Here is a 23,897-nt window from a genome sequence, read left to right on the forward strand (position 1 = left end):
AGTTGAATGCCGGTTATTTCCTGCAACCAATTTTTTATTCTTTTTTTATTCTGGACACAGCCACCATGAGTGATAGAAGGTACCCTGCTTCTGTCTGCATTTCCAATAATTTGGGGTTAAGTTTGGGTATATTTTTGCCAATCTTGAGCCAAATGCCAGCGGTAAAACATTTTGTATTGGTTCTCTTTATATTTTGCCAATCTTGTTAATTTATAATTTCTGTTCCAAATTGTTTCCCATTCCTCTAATTCAATATTGTGCCCTACATTTTTTGCCCAAGCTATCATCACTCCAATCACTATTTCTTCTGCTTTATCAAATTCCAAAAAACATTATTTTCTTATACAAATTTACAATATATACACTATATTGTATATATTGTATATAAAATATATACAAAATTCCTTATACAATTTAGTTATTAATTTTTCATCCAGGCCAATCAGTAATTTGTCTAAATGTTGTGGAACCAGTTCAATTCCATATTTTTCTTTATCCTTTGAATACCGCGATTTTACTTGCAGGTAAGGCCACCAATCAATGTTTATTCCTTGTTCCTGCAAATCTTGCCTACTTTTTAAATTTCCTTGGCCATCCAAAATTTCCCAATATTTAGCCATTTTGTTTATAGCCATGACATTTGGATGTATCATCGCCTCCATTGTTGACACCCACCCAGGCATTTTCATATAATACTTTTTCTTAATTTCTTGCCATATTAGCATTAAGGCCTCTCTTATTTTATGATGGAAAAAAATATGAATGGGATTTATTTTCTTTGTCCCATATGATTGTATTTTTAATCAGGACTGTGATTGTTTTGATTAATATTGACTTATAATACAAATTCAAACAGCATTAAATATGAAATATAACAAACTGAATTACATTACAAGCACATTCAAATCTAAATTAAAATAATAAAATGAAAAAAATATTTTTTAGTGTTTTAAAACACAACTTCTCTCCAATTCTTACAGCAGCAGGAATTTGACACGTAATTTTTTTAGAAAGTCCATTTATGTGGAAATAAGACCTAACAGGTTTGTGAAGAAATGCACACTGAAACTGAAACAGATTGGAAAAGCTCTGAAGTGAAATGCACAGTTCATACAACAACATAAAATTGCTCTGTATTATCCTAATTCATTTCATAAATCTACAGGTGGAGAGGACAAACAGAGCAGTAAGGTCACATTTTGTAGAGTATCTTCACACAATAGGTGTGCAAAGACAGGTGGTGGCTCTAAGGTTCTTGCCCAAGATGCTGTGCCAGCTGGTACAGCCAGATTGCCAGTTGTGTTAAAGTTTGTTGAGTGCCCCAAGTGTATAGCTAAAAGAGAGTCAGAGATAAAACAGCAGGAAGAAAAGAAGGCATTTGTGTCCCTCCGTCTCTTGATGTCCTTGTTTTACTATTCTGTATACTTGCAGGAGGTTCATAACATAGTCAAGAGCTGCAGAATCAGTTTATTGTCCCTACTACTGCATCCCATCTCTATAGGCTCTGCCACATAACCACTGATTTTGAGTATGCAACACTTTGACAATCACACTAAGCAGGTTTGAACGGAAGATGTCACTCTTCACTCCTCTCTTTTCCAGCACAGAGGAAGCCTCCCTGCTCTGCTTCAAATGTGGCATTTCTCAAATTGCCCTGGCACAACCCTGACTGTGCAGTTTCTCTGCCAAGTTTTAATTTGATCTGGGCAATATCTGGGCTGCTATTGGTTACTATACAGAGCTGCTTACACGCTCTCTCCCTTCCAGGCAGTGTCTCGAGAGTCATTTTCAATATATCTGCATTCGTGGAGTGCAACACCCCATGCGAAGGCTGAAACCTGCTGTGCGTTCTAAGGCAGATCTCAGGCATACATCTTTAATCAGAGATGCTCTGAAACATGTGTTCCTAGAAACACATGCAATTGGGTAAAGCAGTTTCTTAACCTTGGCAACTTAAGAGATATGGGCTTCAATTGGAATTAAAAGTCTATGCATCTTAAAACTTCCTAAGGTTAAGAAACACTGGGTTGGAGCAAACAATAGTTGGTCAGAGACTTCTTATTAACCACTACCCTTTTCTTCCTCACATCAGTTGACTCATAAATTACTTGAACTTTTTTTCTTCCTCTATCCCACTTACTCTTCTTTAAAACCTGTTCTGCCTGTTTCTCCTTTTAGCCCAAGCACTGGAAAGAATCAGCTATCAAAGTAGTATTAAAATGCAGGAAAGACTATTCCAAACTTTGGTGTGAAAGTGAGGCTAATAGTTGGAACACATAAAAAGAGTAGCTTTTATCTAAATGTATTTGAGATAATTAAAGATAATTAACAAGTTTTTTAAAAATCAATACAGTAGCAATTATATCACAGAGTTGAGTAACAGAATGAAATCTCTTCACAGAGACCCTTAACTGCTAAGTGCTCCTCGGATATAGGACTTTACACTATTGTTGAATGATTAAGCATTTTAGTACCCATGTGATTATTATCTGCTATTACAGATGGAGAAAAGCTGGTTCTTGATTTAATGTTATTTGTACTGTACTTTGATTTGAAAGCACTTTAAGAGCAGTAAATAGGACAGCTGTTATTTCATTTTCCTTCACTGACACCTTGCACAAGTTATAGAGCAAGATTCTTCTGTGTTAACAGGATAGTATTTTCTTCTCTTGCTGACTGATTTTCTTTAGCATGTACATGGAACCATACACAAATGATAATTTACTGAAGAATGTTCTTTATTTTTCTGTATTGTCTGAGGATACTTTTACCATACCTTTGAGCCTGATTGGAAATTTGGAAAATTAGCACTGCTTGATAGAATGATACAAATGCTTAGCTTATCCACTGACAAACATTAAGAATAAATGACAAATTGGGAAATTAATACCTCTGGCTTTACCCTTTGCTTCTGTTGGAAGAAAAATCTGGTCCGGTTCAAAGCTGGGAGAAAGAGGCTGGAAATAAAATGGAGGCAGGCTGCAAGGAAAGGTCTTTGTTTATTTGGTTTTCCAAAAACTACAGTGACAGCAGCATGTTTCTGGGGTGGCTGACAAAATGGGGTTGGGATAGGTGGGCTTTTATACATTTTTGGGGGCTTTGTGATTGAGATGCCTGTTCCTGCGTAAGAATGTGTCCCTTAGTAGTTTAATGGCTACCGCCAGATTCCTACAGGGGTCATACAGGGGTCATGGCTGGCTCTTCAGGCAAAAGGGGAACTGCAAATCCTAGGTATTTGTCTGAGCTAATCTTGTCAGCTTGCCTAATTGTGCTGCTTTCTGAATGGATACAAAAATCTCAATTCCAAAAGACCAGCCTCTTCATGCTTCTGCTTGAAGTTGAAGGAAATGTTTCTCCTCTTCTCCTTTAAGGGAATTATAATATTCTGTCTCTTTTAATATTCCCCAAAATATTTCATTCTCTGGGTGGGGGGAGGGTGTCTTCTCACACTTGCAATATAAACAAATTGTGTCTAGTTATAAAAAAAAAATCATAGGTCTGCAGTGAAATAAAATTAACTTGAACATACTAATCAGTTTCAACATCAGTTTCAGCAATTACACAGGAAAACTGTTTCTCCAATCTTTGTCTCAGAATGGTATATCTGGCTCATCCTGGATAGACCTGTGGCCCACCAAAGTAAACATGCAGCATCTGTTAATGCATGCAGCTTAATGCCTAGTAGTAGAAATAGTTTTCTTCAGGTCAAGTTCAACTTATGCATGTAGCTTTTTTATCAGCAACAACAGAGAAACGGTTGTCATGCCGCCTTTTGGTTTTTCCTGGTGATCCAAGCCAAATATTAACCAAGTTAATTAATTAACCAATTCTACTTAGCTTTTGGAAATTGGCACCGTTTTAAGTAGATTCTGCAGTTTTACCCTCATTGCAATCCACTTCATACTAAGCTGCTTGCAAAATCATTCAGTTTTCTCTAGATTTGTCTTCATTTGTTCACTTTATATTGTTGGAAGCAATATCCTTCTGGGTTCAGCTCCAAGTAGGGAAAAAGACACTGGAAACATGGAGACTGCTTGGAAAGATGGTTTAATGGTGGACAGGATCACATGGCTTGCGTTCCTGAACAGAAAAAAAGGGGCGAGATACAGCGAGTCCCCGGGTTTTTATGCTCTCCCTGGCTTTGAACTTCCTGGGGCCCCGAAAGAGTATCCTGATTGGTTGTCAGTCTCCCAGGGGGTGGGGGTCTTAGCTAGTCTTGCTGGCTGATGTAATCTTCCCAGGTGCCATATGGTGAGTTTCTGTCCTAGATGGGTCCTATTGTGTTGCAGATGATGTCCTTTGACAAAGGATTGAGTTTCTGCCTCTGGCCCATTAACAAAGGTGTGTGTGGGGGGGGGGAGGTAGGAAGCTGCTTTGTCTTTAAAACATGTTTCTCCATTTCTCATCCAGGGAAATATAATATTCTGCCTTTTTAATATTTCCTAAAATCTTTCATACTTCCTGGAAAGGTGTGGGTGCTAACTTCCTACAATATTTATAAAAATAATAAAGTGTAGCTACCAAACTTCTCTTCCAGCATTTTATTTCACTTTCCAATTTTCTTGACAATTTCTTGACAATTTTCCTAATTTTTCATAGAACTCCAGTATGTACAGTAAAGAAAACCCGATGGCAAATTGAGCTATGAATTAATTCAACACACTCAGCCAAACCAACGGCATGTTAACCTGGATTGCAGTACAAGAAAGGGAGGCAGAGTTAACACAGCATTAGGATTTAGGGGAGGGGAACTATATTCAGTATTAAAATTAGAAACCCTGCCAATGAGATTTGCAGTACTTTGCGTACAGCAAGACCGCTTTGGAAACTCTGATCCGTATGTATATTTGGAATCCGAAATCATTCAGGGTCGGCAAAATCAACAGCTAATCATTTTGTTCCAAGTTTCGAAGCAATAGCTTTCCTCTGCGATTTTCTCCTTCAGCAAATGAGAGACCGTGGACACTTGTTTTACACACTCTCTAAATCTTCCTGGGATAGCCTCCTCGTTCAGCCATCAACCCAACCTTCAGCAGAGGCATATCCCGCCTTCCCCTTCTTAACGCTGGGAAGGCGGGGCCAAGGGAAGGCAACCCGGGAGCCGAGAGGACTACAACGACCGGCGTCCTTCAGGTTGAGGCGGGTTTGCCCGTCCTTTGCCCGACTTATACCGTGTACGGGATGGAGAGGAAGGCCGATTCCCGGGCAGATAGCGGATAAACGAGAGGCGCAGAAATATTTGGAGGGAGGTGGGACGGTCTTGGATTCCCCTTTTCCTCACATGCAACAGGATTTCGGGACTGGGCACAATTTCTCGAGGTAGGTGGTTCTGATATTGGAGAACTGGTCACTACTGGAAAACTGCTAGCCAGGGAGGCGCCATCCTACCTTTCTCCCCGCAAGAAACGGACAGGGCTGCGTGAGAACGCGCGCTGTTAGCAAGGAGTTGTTGTCCGGGTTAAGGTTTCTCTCCCATGGTAGAAGTCACGCGCTGCCATTTCCTTGCTTCAACTTTTCCGCGAGGGCATCCAATAACCTCTGCATGACGTGGTCGACAATAGCCCTCTGCTAGATTGGCGCTTTGGGGTAGTTGATTGCGTGGCAGGAGACTAAGCTCCTAAGTGTTAGCGGCTCTCCTGCAGAAAACTCCCCCCGCCACGCCTTGCATATCATTAAAGAGAACTGTTGGTCTTAAAGTCCGGGAAGGTCTTAACGGAACCAAGTCTCCATTTTATTACTCTAATCTGATGTATTCCGGTAAAATTGGACTTCAATTCCCATAATCGCCCCAGCCAGCACAATTGATCGAGAATCATGCAAAATACTTTGCATTTGGATAACATTGGATTGAATATTGTTCCATCCAAATTCACAGGAGGACATGAATAAAGAACACAATTCTATACTCTTTCAACCCCAAATCGTTTTTGGAATAGTCTGTCCCCTTAAACATGGCTCCCCATCATGACAGTGTACATGTATAAAGAAACTGGACACTTAAGGCCACTTTAAAAATAAGTTTTTGGTTTACATCCCAAACAAACTTAACCCACCAAATGAAACAACTGAGAAGTGTTTTCTGCAGTGGGCACAAGTCATTTAAAGCAGTTTGGTTACATCTCATTGACTTGAATTACATTCCTGATGCTTGCACAGGCAAATGATAAGTATCCAGATAATTCCACTAATCTCTTTATTTGACAAATTATATCCTGCCTTTCCTAAGAAACACAAGGCGGCATTTACAGCATTCCTCCCATTCTTCTCATAGCATCCTTTTGAGGTAGACTTAGAGAGAATGACTGGCCCCAAATCCTCTAGTGAGCGTCTGTGTTTTCCTCAAGGTGGATTTATTCACTGTCCTCCTCTTCTGTTTCTACAGCTTTGGGCCCCTTTCTGCCTCTGTCCTCCTTGAAATGCTCTTAACAATTTTTGAACCTAAACTTTTGGTGCTTTCAAGTGCAATGCACATTTGGTGTTGCGTTGAATGCACTGGATTTGGACCAGGAAGACTTTGGTTCTAGCCCTTTCTTAGGCATGGAGTCCAGCAGCCGAATACTGAGAAGTCAAAAACCATTCTGGAAGAAGGTAATGGTAATCCAAATCTATAATCTTGAAATTACATGAAAATTGTCAGGAATCATGTCTGACTTGAAGGCACCAAAAGAGAAATAATAGTTTACTTTTAGAAAATAAAGCAGAGGGCTGATTGTAATCCCTGACCTAATCTTAATCTTCCAAATTCTATTTGTAATACATGAGACCCAACATTTTTATTTTTGCACAAATTATTCTGCAATGTAATACAGGTAGTCTTCAGCCTACAAGCCCAACTTTCCATTGCTAAGCAAGACAGTTGTTAAGTGAGTTTTGTCTCACTGTTATCACTCTTCTTACCACAATTGTTAAGTGAATCACTGTGCTTGTTAAGTTAGTAACACGGTTGTTAAGTAAATCTGGCTTCACCGTTGACTTTGCTTTTTAGAAGGCTGCAAAAGATGAACACATGACCCCATCATAAATACATGCCAGTTGCCAAATGCCCAGTTTTTGACCAGGGGGGATGCTGCAATGGTTGTAAGTGTGAAAAACGGTCATAAGTCACTTTTTCAGTGCCAATGTAACTTCAAGGGGTCACTAAACAAATGGTTGTAGGTCAAGGACTATCTGTATCTTCCTGCAGCTGTATTTTTGTTTCTTTTCCAATAGATAATATCCATTCTGAAATTATAGAACATAATGAGATGGTCAGATATTAAATTCTGTACAAGAAATTCCCTAGTAAGACATACCTTCCCCAGTTTGGGTTTCCCCTCAATAGAACTAACTCCACAGGAAGGGGAATTGCTACACTGCAAGGTTATCTTTCTGTGTGCCTCAGTTTTTGTTAAACCAAAGGGCAACAGACTGCTTGGCCATGCTGGATTTCTCAAAGTAAGCCATCTATTTTGGTTACAGTGCAATTTCTCTTGGAGTACAGAAGGCATAGAAATTATCCTAATATTGTACTTATCTGAGGCAAATAGATGGCTGGATGGAGACATAAGTGGCTGACATCTGAGTTCTCTTAATGAATAAGATAAGTAATTTCATTCCCTTCAGATTATATACTGAAGTCAGCCTAAAATGATTTCCTGGGAATGAGGATGGTCATAATTCTGCAGCATCTGAAATGATATCTCATTTATAGTCACCTTAATATCTATAGTAATAATGAAACCTTAGTAAGAGAAGAGAACATAGGTTCTCTAGAAACAAGAAAACTGCAAACGTGAATTGAACTTACATAGTTTTTTCAGATTTGTTTTGTTCTGTTCAATAATATATATTTCCTATTTGGATAGAAAGTGCCCTGAAAAGATAAAATGCTATATGTTATGTATTCTATATTACAATACAGAATAACCGACTGTACAATCAGTTCTTTGTTAAATAATTTTGTTAAATAATTTTGTTAAAGCATGTGGCAGCACTCAGGGGATCTTATCAGTTCAGTCCACAGGAGTCTGATCTGGGTTTTTTGTCTTATTGGGAGCATATAAGCATTTATTATCAATAGGGCACCATAGTTAAATTCTATTAGTACTGGTGTATGTTTTGAGTATAGGGAGGGGCTTTGTATTTAAGCAGGATTAGGCCTGCTTAATACTTAGATGGGAGATCATGAAGGAATTCCAGCCCTGTGAACTAGACTGGAAAATTTTTAAAAATCCCTAATGAAGCAACCTCTTTTATGCTGTTGTCAAGAATATGGATCTGTTTGTGAGATCCCCTGGAGTTGAGCTCAACTCCAAAAAAATGCTTTGTTCAAGGTTATCAAAGTAAAAATATTGTGTGTTTTTTTTAACTTTCCTGGAACAAGTTGTCTTTTTTTTTAAAAAGGTACATTTTGTATATAAATACTTTTCTATTTTTGTTTTTGCTATGTTTGGGTTCCTGCTGTTTATGATATACTGTACAACATTTTTGGCTTCTCATTGTTATGACTTTTGAGATGGATGAATACATTCACATTAATTGCTTTGTTTCTTAAAAAAGCTTTAAATATTAAGACTTGCTTAAAATATTTAAATCCTCAGTCATGAATCCCCTATTCTTCAACTGTTTTTTTTTAATAAGTAGGATGTAAGAGATGGAAAGAATGTTACTTAAAATGTTAAACTTTTGCAGGTGATACGAAATTTGACAGAAATAAAATGTATTAATAATCTTGGTGGAGTTGGGGAATGGGCAGGTTAGTAGAATTCATACCTTTTTGGGCAACTGTCCAGAGAATCAGCTCAAAACAGCTGTCAGGACAGTCTTGAGAAATAAAGGCTTTCAAGATGGGCCAGATCTGAAACAGACATCACAAAACAAATGTCAATACAATTACTTTTCTCCAACTAAAGAAGTCAATTGGCATCTCAGCAAGTTCTGGCAATTTCACCAACCATTTTTCCAAGGCGGGTCATGCCTGGTTTTTCAATCTTTGTGTACACAATAATCTTGATGGAATAATAATATACCGGCATAATCTTCTATGACTTTTTTGTGTATCCATCAGTCCTAAAAGGAAATGTTGTGGCTTCAATATTAATCTTTAAAATTCTTCATATTAATGTATATATTTGAATCTAAAATGTTTTAGTTTTACATTTTCACCAAGTATGTCCCTTTGTATTGCTTACATTTTCAACATGCATTTGGGCTTCCTTTATGTATTCTGTATGATTTCTCTGGCATTATGTACCAAAAATACATCAATTTATAAAAAATTCCTTTAAGATTGTAACCTAATGTAAATTTCAACCTTTTGACCACATATTTTCCCATTGGTCCATCTGTATATTATAACCAAAATTTGTAGCCCATTTTATAATACATTCTTTAACCTGTTCTTCTTCCATTTCAAATTTCAACAAAAGTTTATACATTTTAGCAATTACATGTTCATCATCAGTATACAATTGCACTTCATATTCTCTTACTTTGTTCCATACCATAAGTCTTGTTTTCCATTTTAAATCCTTTTGATATAACTCTAAACGGGAAAATCATTGACAATTATATCCTTCTGCCTTTAGTTGTTCTCTTGATTTGATTTTATATTCCTCTTGGTGATTCTCCAATAATTCCTGCAACATTAACTTTCTGTCTTTGCTTGCTGTTTCACTTCTTGTGCAGAGATCCATAGAGGTGTTTTCAGGCATAGCCTGGTTTTATATCTATTTCTTATTCTCAGCATGGCACATCTAATAAAATGTTATTTATTATCCACATTTAACTTTATCATCCATGCCATCTAAACCTCAGATTGTGCCTTTTCAACTCCAAAACTCTAACTCTTATGGGGTTTTGTGTGTGAAAAAAATGATTTTGTGACTTTCAATGAGAAAAAATAGGTTATAGAAAGAAGGGAAATATGATACAATCTTAGAGAGAGAGAGATTAAAATTGTCTGTATAACTACTGAGAGGAAGATTGGAAGCCACTTCCTCAATTATTTTTTCTTTTTTTTTTCTTTTTTCCCCTTTTTTCTATCTCCTTTTTTCTTTCTCCATTTCCTTTTGCTTTTTCACATTCACTGTGTTTTTTTCTTTGAAAAAAAAGGTTTCAAGGTTTTGGTTACCACCTTTAGAGCGCTCCATGGCTTAGGACCTGGGTACTTACGGGACCGCCTTCTGCCACCAGTAGCCTCTCACCGGCCAGTACGCTCACATAGAGAGGGGCTCCTCAGGATGCCGTCGGCCAAACAGTGTCGACTGGCAGCCCCCAGGGGGAGAGCCTTCTCTGTGGGGGCACCTGCCATCTGGAATGAGCTCCCCGCGGAGATACGGAGGATCCTGGATTTACGCACCTTCCGCCGTGCCTTCAAGACCTTTTTATTTCAGCAGGCTGGCCTGGCCTAACTTCCCTTTTAAATTGTAAATTTTAAATTTGTTTTAAAACATTAGGGGTGTTTTAATTTGTTTTGGGCCAAATTATTTAATGGGTTTTTATATTGTCTTTTAAATTTTGTAGTTTGTGTGTTTTATCTTTTTGGCTGTTCACCGCCCTGAATCCTTCGGGAGTAGGGCGGTATATAAATCCAATAAAATGAAAAAAAATGAAATTAGAATATAGAATCATATGGCTGGAAGGGATATCAGAGGTTTTCTAGTTTTTAATAAATTATTTTTAAAAGGAAAAAAGAAACTGACATCAAATGAAATGCTAGAACTTTATTGATCTAGGCTATAACTTCAGAATCTTAGAAGTCTGGAAATTTTCTTGCCCCCCCCCCTTTTTTTTTTTTTTTTTTTAACCAGAGTCAAGGTGTGGCAATCTTCTCATATTTTCCAGCTTTCCTGGGCTGAGTTTTACTAAAGATTATTGCATTGTTTCTCTAAACTCATCTCTGTGCTCCTCTGTAACTCTCCCCACTCTCGAGCTGGCTAGAGTAATGCTGGAGGCCAGAGGAGTTGAATGTAGATATTCAGGAGAGTGCAGTGGGGGTATGTGTATTCTAGGATGACTCAACACCACTAGCTCAACACAGCCAACCGGGGCAGCCTTCTTGCCACTGACAAGTCCCTCTCCCAACTCATTGCCGCCATCTCTTTGCAGGACATCTCAACACTGGAAATCTGCTGCGGGAATAACTCACTGCGGGCACAGGATGGAGAGCCAGGCAGACAAGCAAGCGGGCTGTCAGAGGGGGGCAGCGAAGGATGGAGAGTGGAATTAGAGGCAGCAGTGCAGAAGCAACGGCATGGGATGGGGTGTCAAAGTGGAAAATCCCTGCCACCCTGCAACTTTTTTTATAGCCATATTGCTTAATGTTTGAGGGTGCCTTGCTCTGAAAATAAGGCCAGTTTTGGGAAGTAGTAGGGTGGGATGTCAGCTTTTTTTTTTAAATTAAAAAGTTGTTTTGAGTTGCATTCAAATCCTTTCCCCTCAAGCAGATTGCAGAGTTTCCCAGCTTTGGGAGAAATCATTCTGCACATGACCAGAAACACTTCTTTTTATTTTTATATTATTTTTTCCCTTAAACTTTTTATTAGATTACAGAATAAAATAGAAAAGCAAATAGGAAGACACAGTGAGGGGGAGAAGGGGAAATAAAAGTGAGCAGAGGTGGGGGGGGAAAAAAAAAGAAAAAAAGACCAGAAACACTTTTGATTGCAGCAATGTTCCTACAGAGCCAAGTGGATGATTTAATTGTTTCTGGTCACGTGCAGAATGCTTTCCTAGTGTTTCTGGTCAGGTACAGTTGCAAGAAAAAGTATGTGAACCCCTTGGGATTACGTGGAGTTTTGCATGAATTGGTCATAAAATGTGCTCTGAACTTCATCTAAGTCACAACAATAGAAAAACACAGTCTGCTTAAAATAATACTACACAAACATTAGATGTTGCCATGGTTTAATTGAACATAACATGTAAACATTCACAGTGCAGGGAGGAAAAAGTATGTGAGCCCCTAGCCTAATGACTTCTCCAAGAGCTAATTGGAGCCAGGTGTGAGCCAACCTTGACTCCAATCAGTGTGATGATATTGGATGTGTTGCTGACAGCTGTCCTGCCCTTTAAAAACACACACCTGTTTTGGGTTTACTGGTTTCAAGAAGCACTGTCTGATGTGAACCATGCCTCGCAGAAAAGAGCTCTCAGAAGACCTACGATCAAGAATTGTTGACTTTCATGAAGCTGGAAAGGGTTACAAAAGTATCTCCAAAAGCCTTAATGTTCATGTGTCCACGGTAAGACAGACTGACTACAAATGGAGAAAGTTTAGCACTGTTGCTACTCTCCCTAGGCGTGGTCGTCTTGTAAAAATGACTGCAGGAGCACAGCGCAGAATGCTTCATGAGGTAAAGAAGAATCCTAGAGTGTCAGCTAAAGACCTACAGAAATCTCTGGCACATGCTAACATTTTTGTTGACACATCTACAATAAGGAAAACATTAAACAAAAATGGAGTACATGGGAGGACACCACGGAGGAAGCCATTGCTCTCCAAAAAAAATATTGCAGCACGTTTGAAGTTTGCAAAAGAGCACCTGGATGTTCCACAGCACTACTGGCAAAATATACTGTGGACAGATGAAACCAAAATTGAGTTGTTTGAGAAGAACACACAACACTATGTGTGGAGAAAAAAAGGCACAGCACACCAACATCAAAACCTCATCCCCACTGTAAAACATGGCGGAGGGAGCATCATGGTTTGGGGCTGCTTTGCTGCCTCAGGGCCTGGACAGATTGTTGTCATTGATAGGAAAATGAATTCCAGAGTTTATCAAGACATTTTGCAGGAAAACATACGACCATCTGTCCGCCAACTGAAGCTCTGCAGAGGATGGGTGATGCAACAGGACAATGACCCAAAGCATACAAGTAATTCAACAAAAAAATGGCTTCAACAGCACAGAATACGCCTTCTGGAGTGGCCCAGTCAGAGTCCTGACCTCAACCCGATTGAAATGCTGTGGCATGACCTTAAGAGAGCGATTCACACCAGACATCCCAAGAATATTGCTACACTGAAATAGTTTTGTGAAGAGGAGTGGTCCAAAATTACTCCAGATCATTGTGCAGGTCTGATCTGCAACTACAGGAAACGTTTGGTTGAGGTTATTGCTGCCAAAGGAGGGTCAACCAGTTATTAAGTCCAAAGGTTCACATACTTTTTCCTCCCTGCACTGTGAAAGTTTACATGTTATGTTCAATTAAACCATGGCAACATCTAATGTTTGTGTAGTATTATTTTAAGCAGACTGTGTTTTTCTATTGTTGTGACTTAGATGAAGTTCAGAGCACATTTTATGACCAATTCATGCAAAACTCCACATAATCCCAAGGGGTTCACATACTTTTTCTTGCAACTGTACAGAGAGTTTTCCACCCAAAGCCATGTGGGTGATTTCATTGTATTTCGGGACATGTGCAGAGTCCATTTGGAGAGTCGTAGCAATGTTTCCCCCCAAAGCCGACACCGATGTTGTGAAAAGAGTAATGCTGAGAAGAGGGTTTCTTTCCAGTTTGGACTCCAAAGTTTTCTGTCCACGCAGCCCCATTTCTCTAGTGCATCAGATCCTGCAGCTAAATGTGGCTGCAAACTTTGCAATCTGCTTGACAGGCAAGGATTTGAATGCAACTCAAAACAAGACTTTTTAGGGTTTTTTAAAAAAAACCTGACATCCCATCCCATTGCTTCTTCAAAGCTGCCCTTATTTTCAGAATAAAGCACTCTCAAACAATGTTTTTTAAGCAATGTGGCTTAAAAAAAAAGTTGCACAGTGGCAGGGGCTTCCCATTTTGACACCCCACCCAATGCCATGTCTCTGTACTATTGCCTCTAACTCCACTCTCCACCCATTGCTGCCCCCCTCTGACAGCCAGCTTGCTCCCTCGCCCAGTTCTCCAACCAGCACCCTCAACAAATTATCCCTGAAGTAAATTTCCGGTGTTGAGATGTCCTGCAAAGAGATGGCGGCAGCGAGTTGGCAGAGGGGACTTGACGGTGGTGAGAAGGTTGCCCCCTGCTGGCCTTGTCGAGATATCGGTGTCAAGTCATCCCATTCTGGCAGTGGGAGGGATGTTGCCTTTGAGATTTTGGAAGTTGTTTCAGTTTTTATTGTTGTTTTGTGAGCTAGCCAAAGTTATGGTATGCATGATGGGCAGCCATGTAAGTCTTTTAAATAAATGAATAACATTTCCCATCTTACAGGTAAACTCTTGTGCCTGGTCATGGAGGGAAGGACTTTCGAATGTTTGGTTCTGTAGCACAACAGTTATGGACAGTATGGCATTTTATGCTGCAGTTTCTTTTATCTTCCATAATCCTATAAAGATGTATAGATAGTCATGTTACTCCTTAGTGCCAGTGAGACTGTGAGGAGAAATAAGTAGCTGGGGCAACAAACAACCGTCAATTTTTTTTCCAAATTTCAATCCAGCAACTCCAGCCAGCAAGACAATGAGGGGAGCAACCAGGAGCTGTCTTAGTAACATCCAGAGGTCACAGGCTCCTTTCTTCCCTCCTCAATCAGGGCTAAAGCCCCAAAACAGTTTCATTTTAGCTGGCAAAATTATTCACTTTTAGAAATTCTATAGTTGATAAAAACTACTCTGCACTCATTGTGAACATTAAAAATCATACCTACTTTCTGAATGCTCAAGGAATTTTAGACTAACTCAGTCATCTTTTCATTAGTTTTGTAAAGTAGTTCATTATTATTATTATGGCCATTTTTTAGATGGGAAGAAGGCTGAAAGAGCCTTGAAATTCTTTGTAAAGGTGATGTTTGAAGTAGGGATTTGGGGGATCACAGGGTTTCCACACTTTGTCAGTACAAAGGACTTCCACTCGTATCTCTAGCCTCGGTTCTATTCCTGAGGCTTTTCTCCTATTCTTTTGCTTTCCTCCCATAGGCAATGATGGCTGTGCGAAATGTGCTGGTGACTGGCTGCTCCTCTGGCATTGGGCTGGCCCTGGCCGTGCGCCTGGCAAGAGACGAACTGAAGCGATTTCGAGGTAAGCCCAGAAACTTTGAAGAAAGAAAGGAAGCCCTCCCTAACTTGGCCAGAGTGATGCCTTATAATTCCTGGTCTACATTCTTTTTCCTTAGTTTTTGCCACCATGAGAAATTTGGAGAAAAGTGAAGCCCTGAAGAAGCAAGCGGGGCCTGCCCTGGATAAGATGCTTGAAATCAAAGAACTGGATGTGACCAGTGAGGACTCTATCAGGCGCTGCGTGAACAGCATCCCCCAACGCAGGGTGGATGTGCTGGGTAGGAAAACAAGCCCTTTCTCCCAATAAAGCCCCTCTTATACAGGATGAAGAGGATTTGTTTGGACTGTGGCTGCACTAGTCCATACAGTCTAATGTTCCTTTTGCACCAACTGGTCTGGTCACTGCCACGGCCAGGAAACTAGAACATAATGTCGGAATTAGATTTTGATCCATTGAGAGCTTTTTACCCCAATTTGATATCCCCTAGGTATCTTTGAACGGTGGTTTCCAGGATTTCCAGCTCCCATAGACACTGGCTGAGGGAGGGCAACAAATTGGGGAAGTTACATCTAAGATGCTTAATGTATTTGCCAACTCCAGTTTAAGCTGTTTGGACATATCCATGAATACTTTGTGATAAAGAAGTTCTAAACATAAGACATATTTGGGCAAGGAGCCTAGGCTATCCTTTCTCTGCAAAATGGCGTTTATATGGGAACTTTTATCATAAATCCAGAACTGAAAGTTCCATCTTCCACCTTCAAAAATGCAGGTTCAGTGAGGATGTGACAAGTTGTGATTTGTAATAGTGGAGTAGCATATGAATCACTCAATAGCAGTGGATGGTGTATATTGCTGAGGAATAGGGGAAGCTCTATGAGCTGCCATTTGGAAATAATCTTGTTCAGGTGTTTCTCAAAATACAGAGAAAGCCCAACAGATCCTCAAGGTAGGCCAGTGTCATCTTTGCTAACAATTGCTAGGATTTCAAGACAGTGAGTTAGATTGTAACACCGTCTCCTCTTCTCCATTGCTGATTTCGCAAGTTCACAAGGATTTGAAATACTGCTTTCTCCTGTTCCCTCTTGCTAACTTACCACTCCCTTCCCATACAGTGAACAATGCAGGATTTGGCCTGATTGGTCCAGTGGAAAGCCAGAGCATGGCCTCAATCCAACACCTCTTCGACACCAACTTCTTTGGCTTGGTGCGCCTTGTCCAGGAAATTTTCCCTGATATGAAGCAGCGAAAGAGAGGGCATATTGTTGTGATGAGCAGCGTCCTAGGTTTGCAAGGTGAAGCTCCTTTCGGAGGACAAAGGAGAATGTTGTAGAATCCTCTGGACAACCAATCTTGATTATCCCAGAGGATGAGGGTGGGACGGGTTCCAGAGAATGGAAGCACCCTTGGCAATGGATTTCTATGGCAACCACATCACCCACTAAATACAGGCTATTTGTCTGAAACATGTGAAGCTGGCCTATACCAAGTCATACTGTTGGTCCATCTTGTCTTCTCTGACAGGTAGCAGCTCTGCAAGGTTGCAGGCAGTGAGAGTATTTCCAGTCTTGTCAAGATCCTTTTAACATTATGCTCCGTCCTTTCTTTGCTACAGAACAAAGAACTGGAGGCAAGTCATGCAAAGGAACCTAGCAGTACCTTGCAGGGAAAGGGGCTTGCAAAGAAAGGGAAGGGAACCCAAAACACTTCCCTCCCTGGGCAAAATCATTCATGAACCTGAGGAGGATTTTAAAAAGCATTCAAGCTGACCTGTTGTGTATTTCTTTGTCAACATCCCATCAGGGACCTTTACAAGCTTAACTTGGCTGCTCTTCTGGGTAAATTAAAGCTAAATTAATGGGCTGTGCTTGCACAACACATTAAACAATAAGAAAAGTTAAAACCAACAAACCTCTACAAAGCGTACAAATGTAGCTACTCAGACTTTAATTGACCTAGTTAAGTAGACTTTGCAGACGCAGCCAGAGTGCAAGATGTTACACTATAAAGTAAAATGAACCTTCTGGATTTCAGTTTTCTAATCAAAACTTGTTAGTAGTCAGGTCTGTGTTCACATGACACCATTCAGGTCATTTAACTCAAACTAGATATTCCAAGTTCTTGTGATATATAAACCACAGACTGATGGCATATGCTGGGTTCACACAATATATTAGACTAACAGGTGGTTTGCTGCATTATGGTTCAATGCCAAATCAAATATAGCCAGAATGGTTCTTGTTTGTGCAAGCAAGAGCCAATGCCACTCCCGAATGTGTGTGAAACTCTACCTTCTTTAATTCAGTCTTACAAAGTAGGTTCACATACTAAACAATAAACCCATGATATTTTTCCATACCTTCTTTCTGTCTCTAGAAAAGCTTCATCTGCTTTAGTATCTATATGTTGGGATAAAAAGGAGAACATACAATTAAAAGCACAGCAGCAGGGCAGGTCCAAGAAGGGACACTTTTGCTACTCAGTGCAAAGCAGCTTCGGTTTTCTTTTGGGAAATCTTGTTAGCAGTAGTAAAAGAACAAACTACTCATGTCTATGAGTCATCTTTTTTTCTTGCAATATTTAATTCCCTGCAGGTCTCCTCTTCAATGATATCTACTCTGCCTCCAAATTTGCTGTGGAGGGTTTCTGCGAGAGCTTAGCCCTGCAGGCCCTAAAATTTGGGATCAGGTAAATACAGTGGGATTGGAATTAAGACAGATCACGACTGAGGTTCCCCTCATTCCCCTAATTTTTTTTTTTTTAATTTGATTTATATGCCGCCCTTCTCCGGAGACTCAGGGTGGCTTACAATGTGCTCAGCACATTGGGCATTATTAGACTAATACAACTCAGGATAGGGTCAGTAAAAATTAAATGAGCAAGCACAAAGCTCAAGATTGCGTGCCAATCTTGAGACTTATTTTTCCAGAGTTGCTAAAGCTTAGTGCAATTAGATCTGGGCTGAAAGAATCCATAAAACACTGATGGCAGCCAAATATTCACACTTTTTATCTCTTAGTTGACATCTAGTTTACTATGGATTTTTACCAGTCAGATTTCATAGTCTAGCCAAAGCAGCTTTCAGCTCCCAATCACTACATAGCACACATATACACACTCCAGTCCAGATAGGGTAGCTGCCTTACCTTACTGACCTGGATTACAGCACTAGGCTAGGATGAAGAAAATACTTATTCAGATCTCTATTCAGCTCATTTCGCTGGTTGCCCTTGCATCTAAACACCAACTTTCTCAAATGTTAGCCTCTGAGAATTGTGGTAAAGAAGCAGTTCTAAAAATAACTTTTCCCAAATGCGTATATCCCTTCCGTCAAGTTGTGGGAATACTGTTTTTTTGTCTAGCTCCGAAAGACTTAAACTCTCAAGCAGTGAGAGAGAGGGGGGGGGGGGAGAGATTTTCTACCTGAGTTTGTTTTAACTGGAGAATGTTAAATCATTAGAATGCTTTTAGAAAAAATAATAGTAATACATGCTTTTAAATATTGTGTTTTTATTTTTTTAGCTGTTTTGCATTTTTTAAAGAGATTAATTATGATAGATGGTTGTTCAAAAACAATAACGAGTTCAGAAAAGGGCAGGCGGTCATTTAATATCTGAGTGTTATTTTTTCCTTCCTTGTTTAATAAATGTTTAAACTACCCCTTGACCTTACAGATGACAGGCATATAAAATGATATAAATGGAAAATATATTATTAAAAAAAGCTTGGAAATGAAATATTCCTTTGGATCCATGTCTCCTCATCTTCCGTGAGGTTTGGATCCTAAACACAGAGAATGGGAAGAACATCTGGAGATGGTTCTTAAGGAAACCTTTTAACTCTCCAAAAATTATTGAAAATAACATTGATTGGTGGAACACAAACAGGGTCAAGGAATTATCATTTTTATACATTAAAAGGGTACAAATCTCTAATGCAGTTTTGTGGGAGCTGAAGTCCACACATCTTAAAATTGCCAAGTTTGGGGAAACCTGCTACACACACACACACACACACACACTCAAATTTCTTCAAAAGATAATATAAAAAACAAAAGAAATTGAAAAGAAAAAAGTAGAGGAAAGTGCAAGGAATAAAGAAAAAAAAGAATATCAATATTAGCTGCAGAGCAGGGGTGCCAAACTCATGGTGTCACGTGACGTATCATGACTTTTTCCCACTTTGCTAAACTGGGCATGGGCGTGGCCAGTGCGTGACGCATCCAGCCCGCAAGCCGCAAATTTCACACCGCTGGTGTAGAGTCACTCAACAGGGAGATGGGTGACATATAAATTTAATAAATAAATAAATAAATAAATAAATAAAAATAGTAACTGTAATAAGTCATTTTAATCACTGAAATTTTACCAATAATGACAATTGCAATTTGTCCCATTTTAGTACATCCTTTTTGATAATGTCATACCTTAACATAATTATACATACAGTTCATATTACTAAATATAACCTCCATATATATAATATTTTCAATATTAAAGCCAGTCTTTTCATCAAAGTCTCAATCTTGAAGGTTTTCAAAATAAGATTAGACAACCATTTGTCCTGGATGGTACAAGGACTCGGCCTTGGACAGGGGGGTTGAACTAGAAAACCTCCAGTGTACCTTCCAGTCCTGTCATTCACTGATAATAATTCTATGTCATATTCTTAACTAATATTTTTATTGTTTATTTACTTAAAAGCCAGCTAATGCACCAAAGTCCTTCAATTTTTAATAAAATCTAAATTTTATTTTAGTAAAGAAGGCAGTAAGTGTCTTGTTTAAATTTTCAATCTCATTATTTCCCATCCTGTCTAATGCCTCTGTTGAATGCTTAAAAAACAAAGGGGGCAAAGGAGAGAAACCCTGCTTTAATTATCACCCTGTTTGTTGGGGATGGTAAACTTTTTTCCATGTACTTGGGCTGCAATCCTTTGGGAGTAGATAGACTGGAGGTCCATTAGCTGAAAAACAGATGGTCTTTAAACATGCTCAATTGATGCCTAATCCTACCTCTGTCTGAAATATGGACCACAAGGGTGCTATTTACTGCATTTGTTGACTTCAGTGGTAGAGAATGTGATGAAAGTTGTTTGAATGTTATTGATATTTTACCATTTCATAGTTTTAATTGTAATTTATTATGCTAGTCACAAATAATAATTAAAAATTGACTGTGCCTCTTTAATTTAAGGTTTTGCTTTGAACATCAGACCCAGACAGACCTCTGCAAGACTATGGGGCTGAAAGAAAGCACAAGATATGCATTATAATTAAATTCTTCTGAATCAAAATAGAGATTTGTAAAATGGTTTCAATTTTTTTCTTCATAGTACAGTTTTTTGAACTGAAGTAGGCTAAGAGCTCTTGCTTAGTAAAGATCAGGCCTTGGGTTCTAAGTCATATAATTATGTAGAACAAATTGGAACCATCTTAAGATGTCTGCTGTGATACTGGTTCTTGACGATGTTCGAAGATGAGGAAATCTGCTTCTTTGTCAAACAGATTGTTAGATCGCTCATGAGGGCGAGGGGAATCCTGATTATTCACTGTTTCTTTCCTCCTACAGAATCAGTTTAATTGAGCCAGGACCAGTGTTATCAGAGTTTGAGAGGAAGCTTTATGAAGAGGCAGCAAGCATGGATCTCTCGGGTGTGGATAAAGAGACACTTGATATATTTCACAATTTCTATCTAACCTACTCCAAGGAGGTCTTCACTGCACTGGGGCAGTCTCCAGAAGAGGTGGCTGAGGTAAGATGATGCTTCTCCCTATTTTGGGATAAATGCCTAGTCTCTGCTGCTTACTGAGCCTTTGTTTGGACGGAGTCTTTGTCTTTAACTTGACTGTGGGGAAACCAGTCTCAGCCCAAAGTGATAATGGCAAGGAGCATGAGTGGGCAGGTAATTGACTGATGAGTCTAAGTGTTACACCTAGGTATTGTCCAGGTAACAAGGAATCAGTTATGCAGATGAAAGTAATTTCCATCTCTCTACATGTAGGCAATGAAGACATAATATACACGATCCGTTGAATTATTTGGAGAATTATTATATTGAGACGCAGCTTCCACAATACAGTACATAGGAGAGATAGGCAACTAAAAGTAAGGCTCTTAAAGATGGGTTTCTATTCAGTCCCTGCAATCATAACTCTCTTCTGTTCTTCAATCAGAGATAACAAATAAATGTGTTCCACTCTCTCCTGTACGCACAATGGAAGAGAATCATTTGTTTGGAGTATTATGTTTAAATATTAAATTATGTTTAATAAAACATGCTGCTTATCACACCAGTGGTCCTTAAAAAAACTGCCTGGTATTTATTTTGGGGTTGTTTTTTTAAGTGGCATATGCCATTAGTGCAGAGAAAAATATTCCATAAAACGTAATTGTATGTGATCTCTTGGAAATGGGCTTTGCCAGCATTTTATTATTATAGGCCAGTGGCCCCCAACCTTTTGGACACCAGGGACCAGTTCTGTGGAGAGTTTTTTTGGTGGACCAGATGGGACGTGGTTTCTCATACTGCCTGCATCACACAGATGGGACTATATTTGTTTGTGCGGTCTGGTTTCTGACATACTGCGGACCAGGGCCAGTCCATGGACAGGGGGTTGGTGCCCTTGTTATAGGCAAAAAAAAGAGAAAAAGAGATAATCTACAAAAGTATACTTTTTTTTTTTTACTAAAAATGTAGGTCAGGGCTACACTGACTTTGAGAATGATTCAAAGTCTTGTGTCTTGTAGGACTTATGTGAATAGTTGTATTGACTTTAATGAGTAGATTTCTTAAAACAACTGCACTTTTTTTTGCATGAAAACACAAGAGATGTGGTGTACTTACCTGCATAAAGCCAGAAGACTACTTTTTCTAGATCTGTTCCCTGTGTCTTCAATTCTTAAACAATGCACTCATCATGACTACAATTGAATTTATTCAATGATGGCTTCCCTCCAATAATTTCATAATATTAATTTCGACTGAGACCCCTGTCAGCTTCCAAATATGTAATACAGTCTTGAATGACTACTATGAGAAGCGTAATAATAAGCCCATGTATATGTGAACATAGTATATATGCCAGATATGAAATTCCTTTGGTTAAAAAACAGATGGCCAACTTCTACAGCTGATGGGTTTTACTATCAAATAACCTTATTATTGACCAAGTTAATAGTCTTCTTCAAACTGCAATGTAAAGCTTAAAAAATATCCTGATTGTTTGAAGCTTCATCTTGACTCTAAGATCAGACCTTTAAATGTTTGCTACCTTTCTCCATCCTAATTAACTTATACCCCCCCTCCAAACATACACTTTTCTGTAAAACACAGGTAGTAGTCTGCATTTCTAATTCCATGTCTTGCTCTTTTTTCTGGCAGCATGTGCTGAAAGTGATCACCTCCGAGAACCCTCCATTGCGATATCAAACCAACAGCTTCTACACACCCATCACCACTCTCAAACATGCGGACCCCAGTGGAAACCTGCCTCTCAATACTTTTCATCAGATGATCTTCCAACATGATCGGCTCTTCAAAGCCAGTCTCAGCCTCCTTAAAATGCTCCAGTGGAGGAAGAGGCGAGATATGGATTAGATCGCCCACAAGTATAGAAGATGCTAGCTGCCTCAGAGCCCTTTATTCCCTGATAGGCTTCTGAAAAGAGTCTGTTCATTGGCTATAAGATCATACTTATAGCTTACATGCAGATTTTTTTCTTGTAGTGCAGAATGAGGTGACCCTGGTCTGATTCAGTTTGTTTTGTTTCTTTGTTGCTTCAAAGCAATAAGGAGTTAGAATGAGATAATATTTTTGATCTGGGGGTTGCAAGGAGTGTCATATTTTTGGTATTCCTTATGTAACATCTTTGAATAATACATTTTTAATAAGCTATGATACCTGAATCAAAAATGTCACCTTGCATTTGCAGTCCAAAGTGGTGTGATCCAAAATAGATCCTGTCGATCTTGTAAAGTACGGCATTTTCCAATCTTGGCAACTTCTGGATGAGTGGACTTTGAAGTTCTCATCAAAGGATATCCTGGCTAAGGAATTATGAAAGTTGAACATAGCTACTTTGGGAAATAATGAGCCAGCGCCCCATTCGGTTATATATAATGCCTAACCTTAAAAAATGCACTGGGAGTCTGGTCTTCTACCTAAATGCATTCCCTACTGAACATGTTTTCCAATTTTTGACTATATTAGAACTTCTCTGAAATTAGTTCTGGGAATGAAAGATGTAGTTAAAACAATTCTTAAGGCTAAAGAAAGAGAGCGAGTGCATATTTTAAACTGTTTTCTGTTCCTGAAAAAAGTTGACTAGAAGAACCAATTAATGTAAAATAAGAAAGAACAATATAAAAGGACACAAAGAAAAAGAAGAGGTAATATGGAAACAAAAATGTCATTAATGTAGACTATTACTTTTCAGACTTTTATAGGGAAAAAGTCAGCTTACAATAGTTTTTTGTTTCTTTTTCAAATACAACTTGCCAGTTCCCAAATCCTTTTTAATTGAGGCAGAAGACTTGTAATCAGAGTAGGATCAGTTAGCTAATTTGCATTATTGTCCAAAAGTATGTACATGATACAGAAGACATTCTTTTTTATATATAGCAGAACCAAAAGTATTTGCATTACATGGGCATTGACAAGGTTTGAGTCCTGAGGAAATCCTTATGCATCTTTATCCAGAAGCAAGTCTTACTCAGTTTAGTGGACTTCCTTCCTAGTAAGTATTCATTGGATTGCTTCCTCAGTTTTGCTCTTTTCACATTCAATAATCTGTGAAATAAAAATTTACATATAGGAAATGGCTGCTTTAATATCGATCTTGAATCTAGACGCATTGTAATCCATTGAACTACTAATGCTACATTTTCCACAAGTGACTTTTCAGCTCAAAACAATT

General features: G+C 38.9%; 1 protein-coding gene across 1 annotated transcript; it reads left to right on the forward strand.

Moving 5' to 3' along the window:
* The first annotated feature begins 5,181 nt into the window (after nt 1-5,181).
* Nucleotides 5,182-23,791, forward strand: LOC139312982 (retinol dehydrogenase 8-like). Its single transcript, XM_070938230.1, is given in 9 exon segments — nt 5,182-5,205; nt 5,207-5,264; nt 5,267-5,319; nt 14,899-15,001; nt 15,096-15,257; nt 16,096-16,275; nt 17,575-17,668; nt 20,551-20,734; nt 22,364-23,791. Coding segments are annotated over 9 exon segments (1,074 nt in total). The 3' UTR covers nt 22,580-23,791.
* Nucleotides 23,792-23,897: the final 106 nt, after the last annotated feature.

Source organism: Pituophis catenifer, unplaced genomic scaffold (genome assembly GCF_029215685.1).
Source record: "Pituophis catenifer annectens isolate HBS135680 unplaced genomic scaffold, rPitCat1.0.hap2 SCAF_2, whole genome shotgun sequence".
Taxonomy (NCBI): Eukaryota; Metazoa; Chordata; class Lepidosauria; order Squamata; family Colubridae; genus Pituophis; species Pituophis catenifer.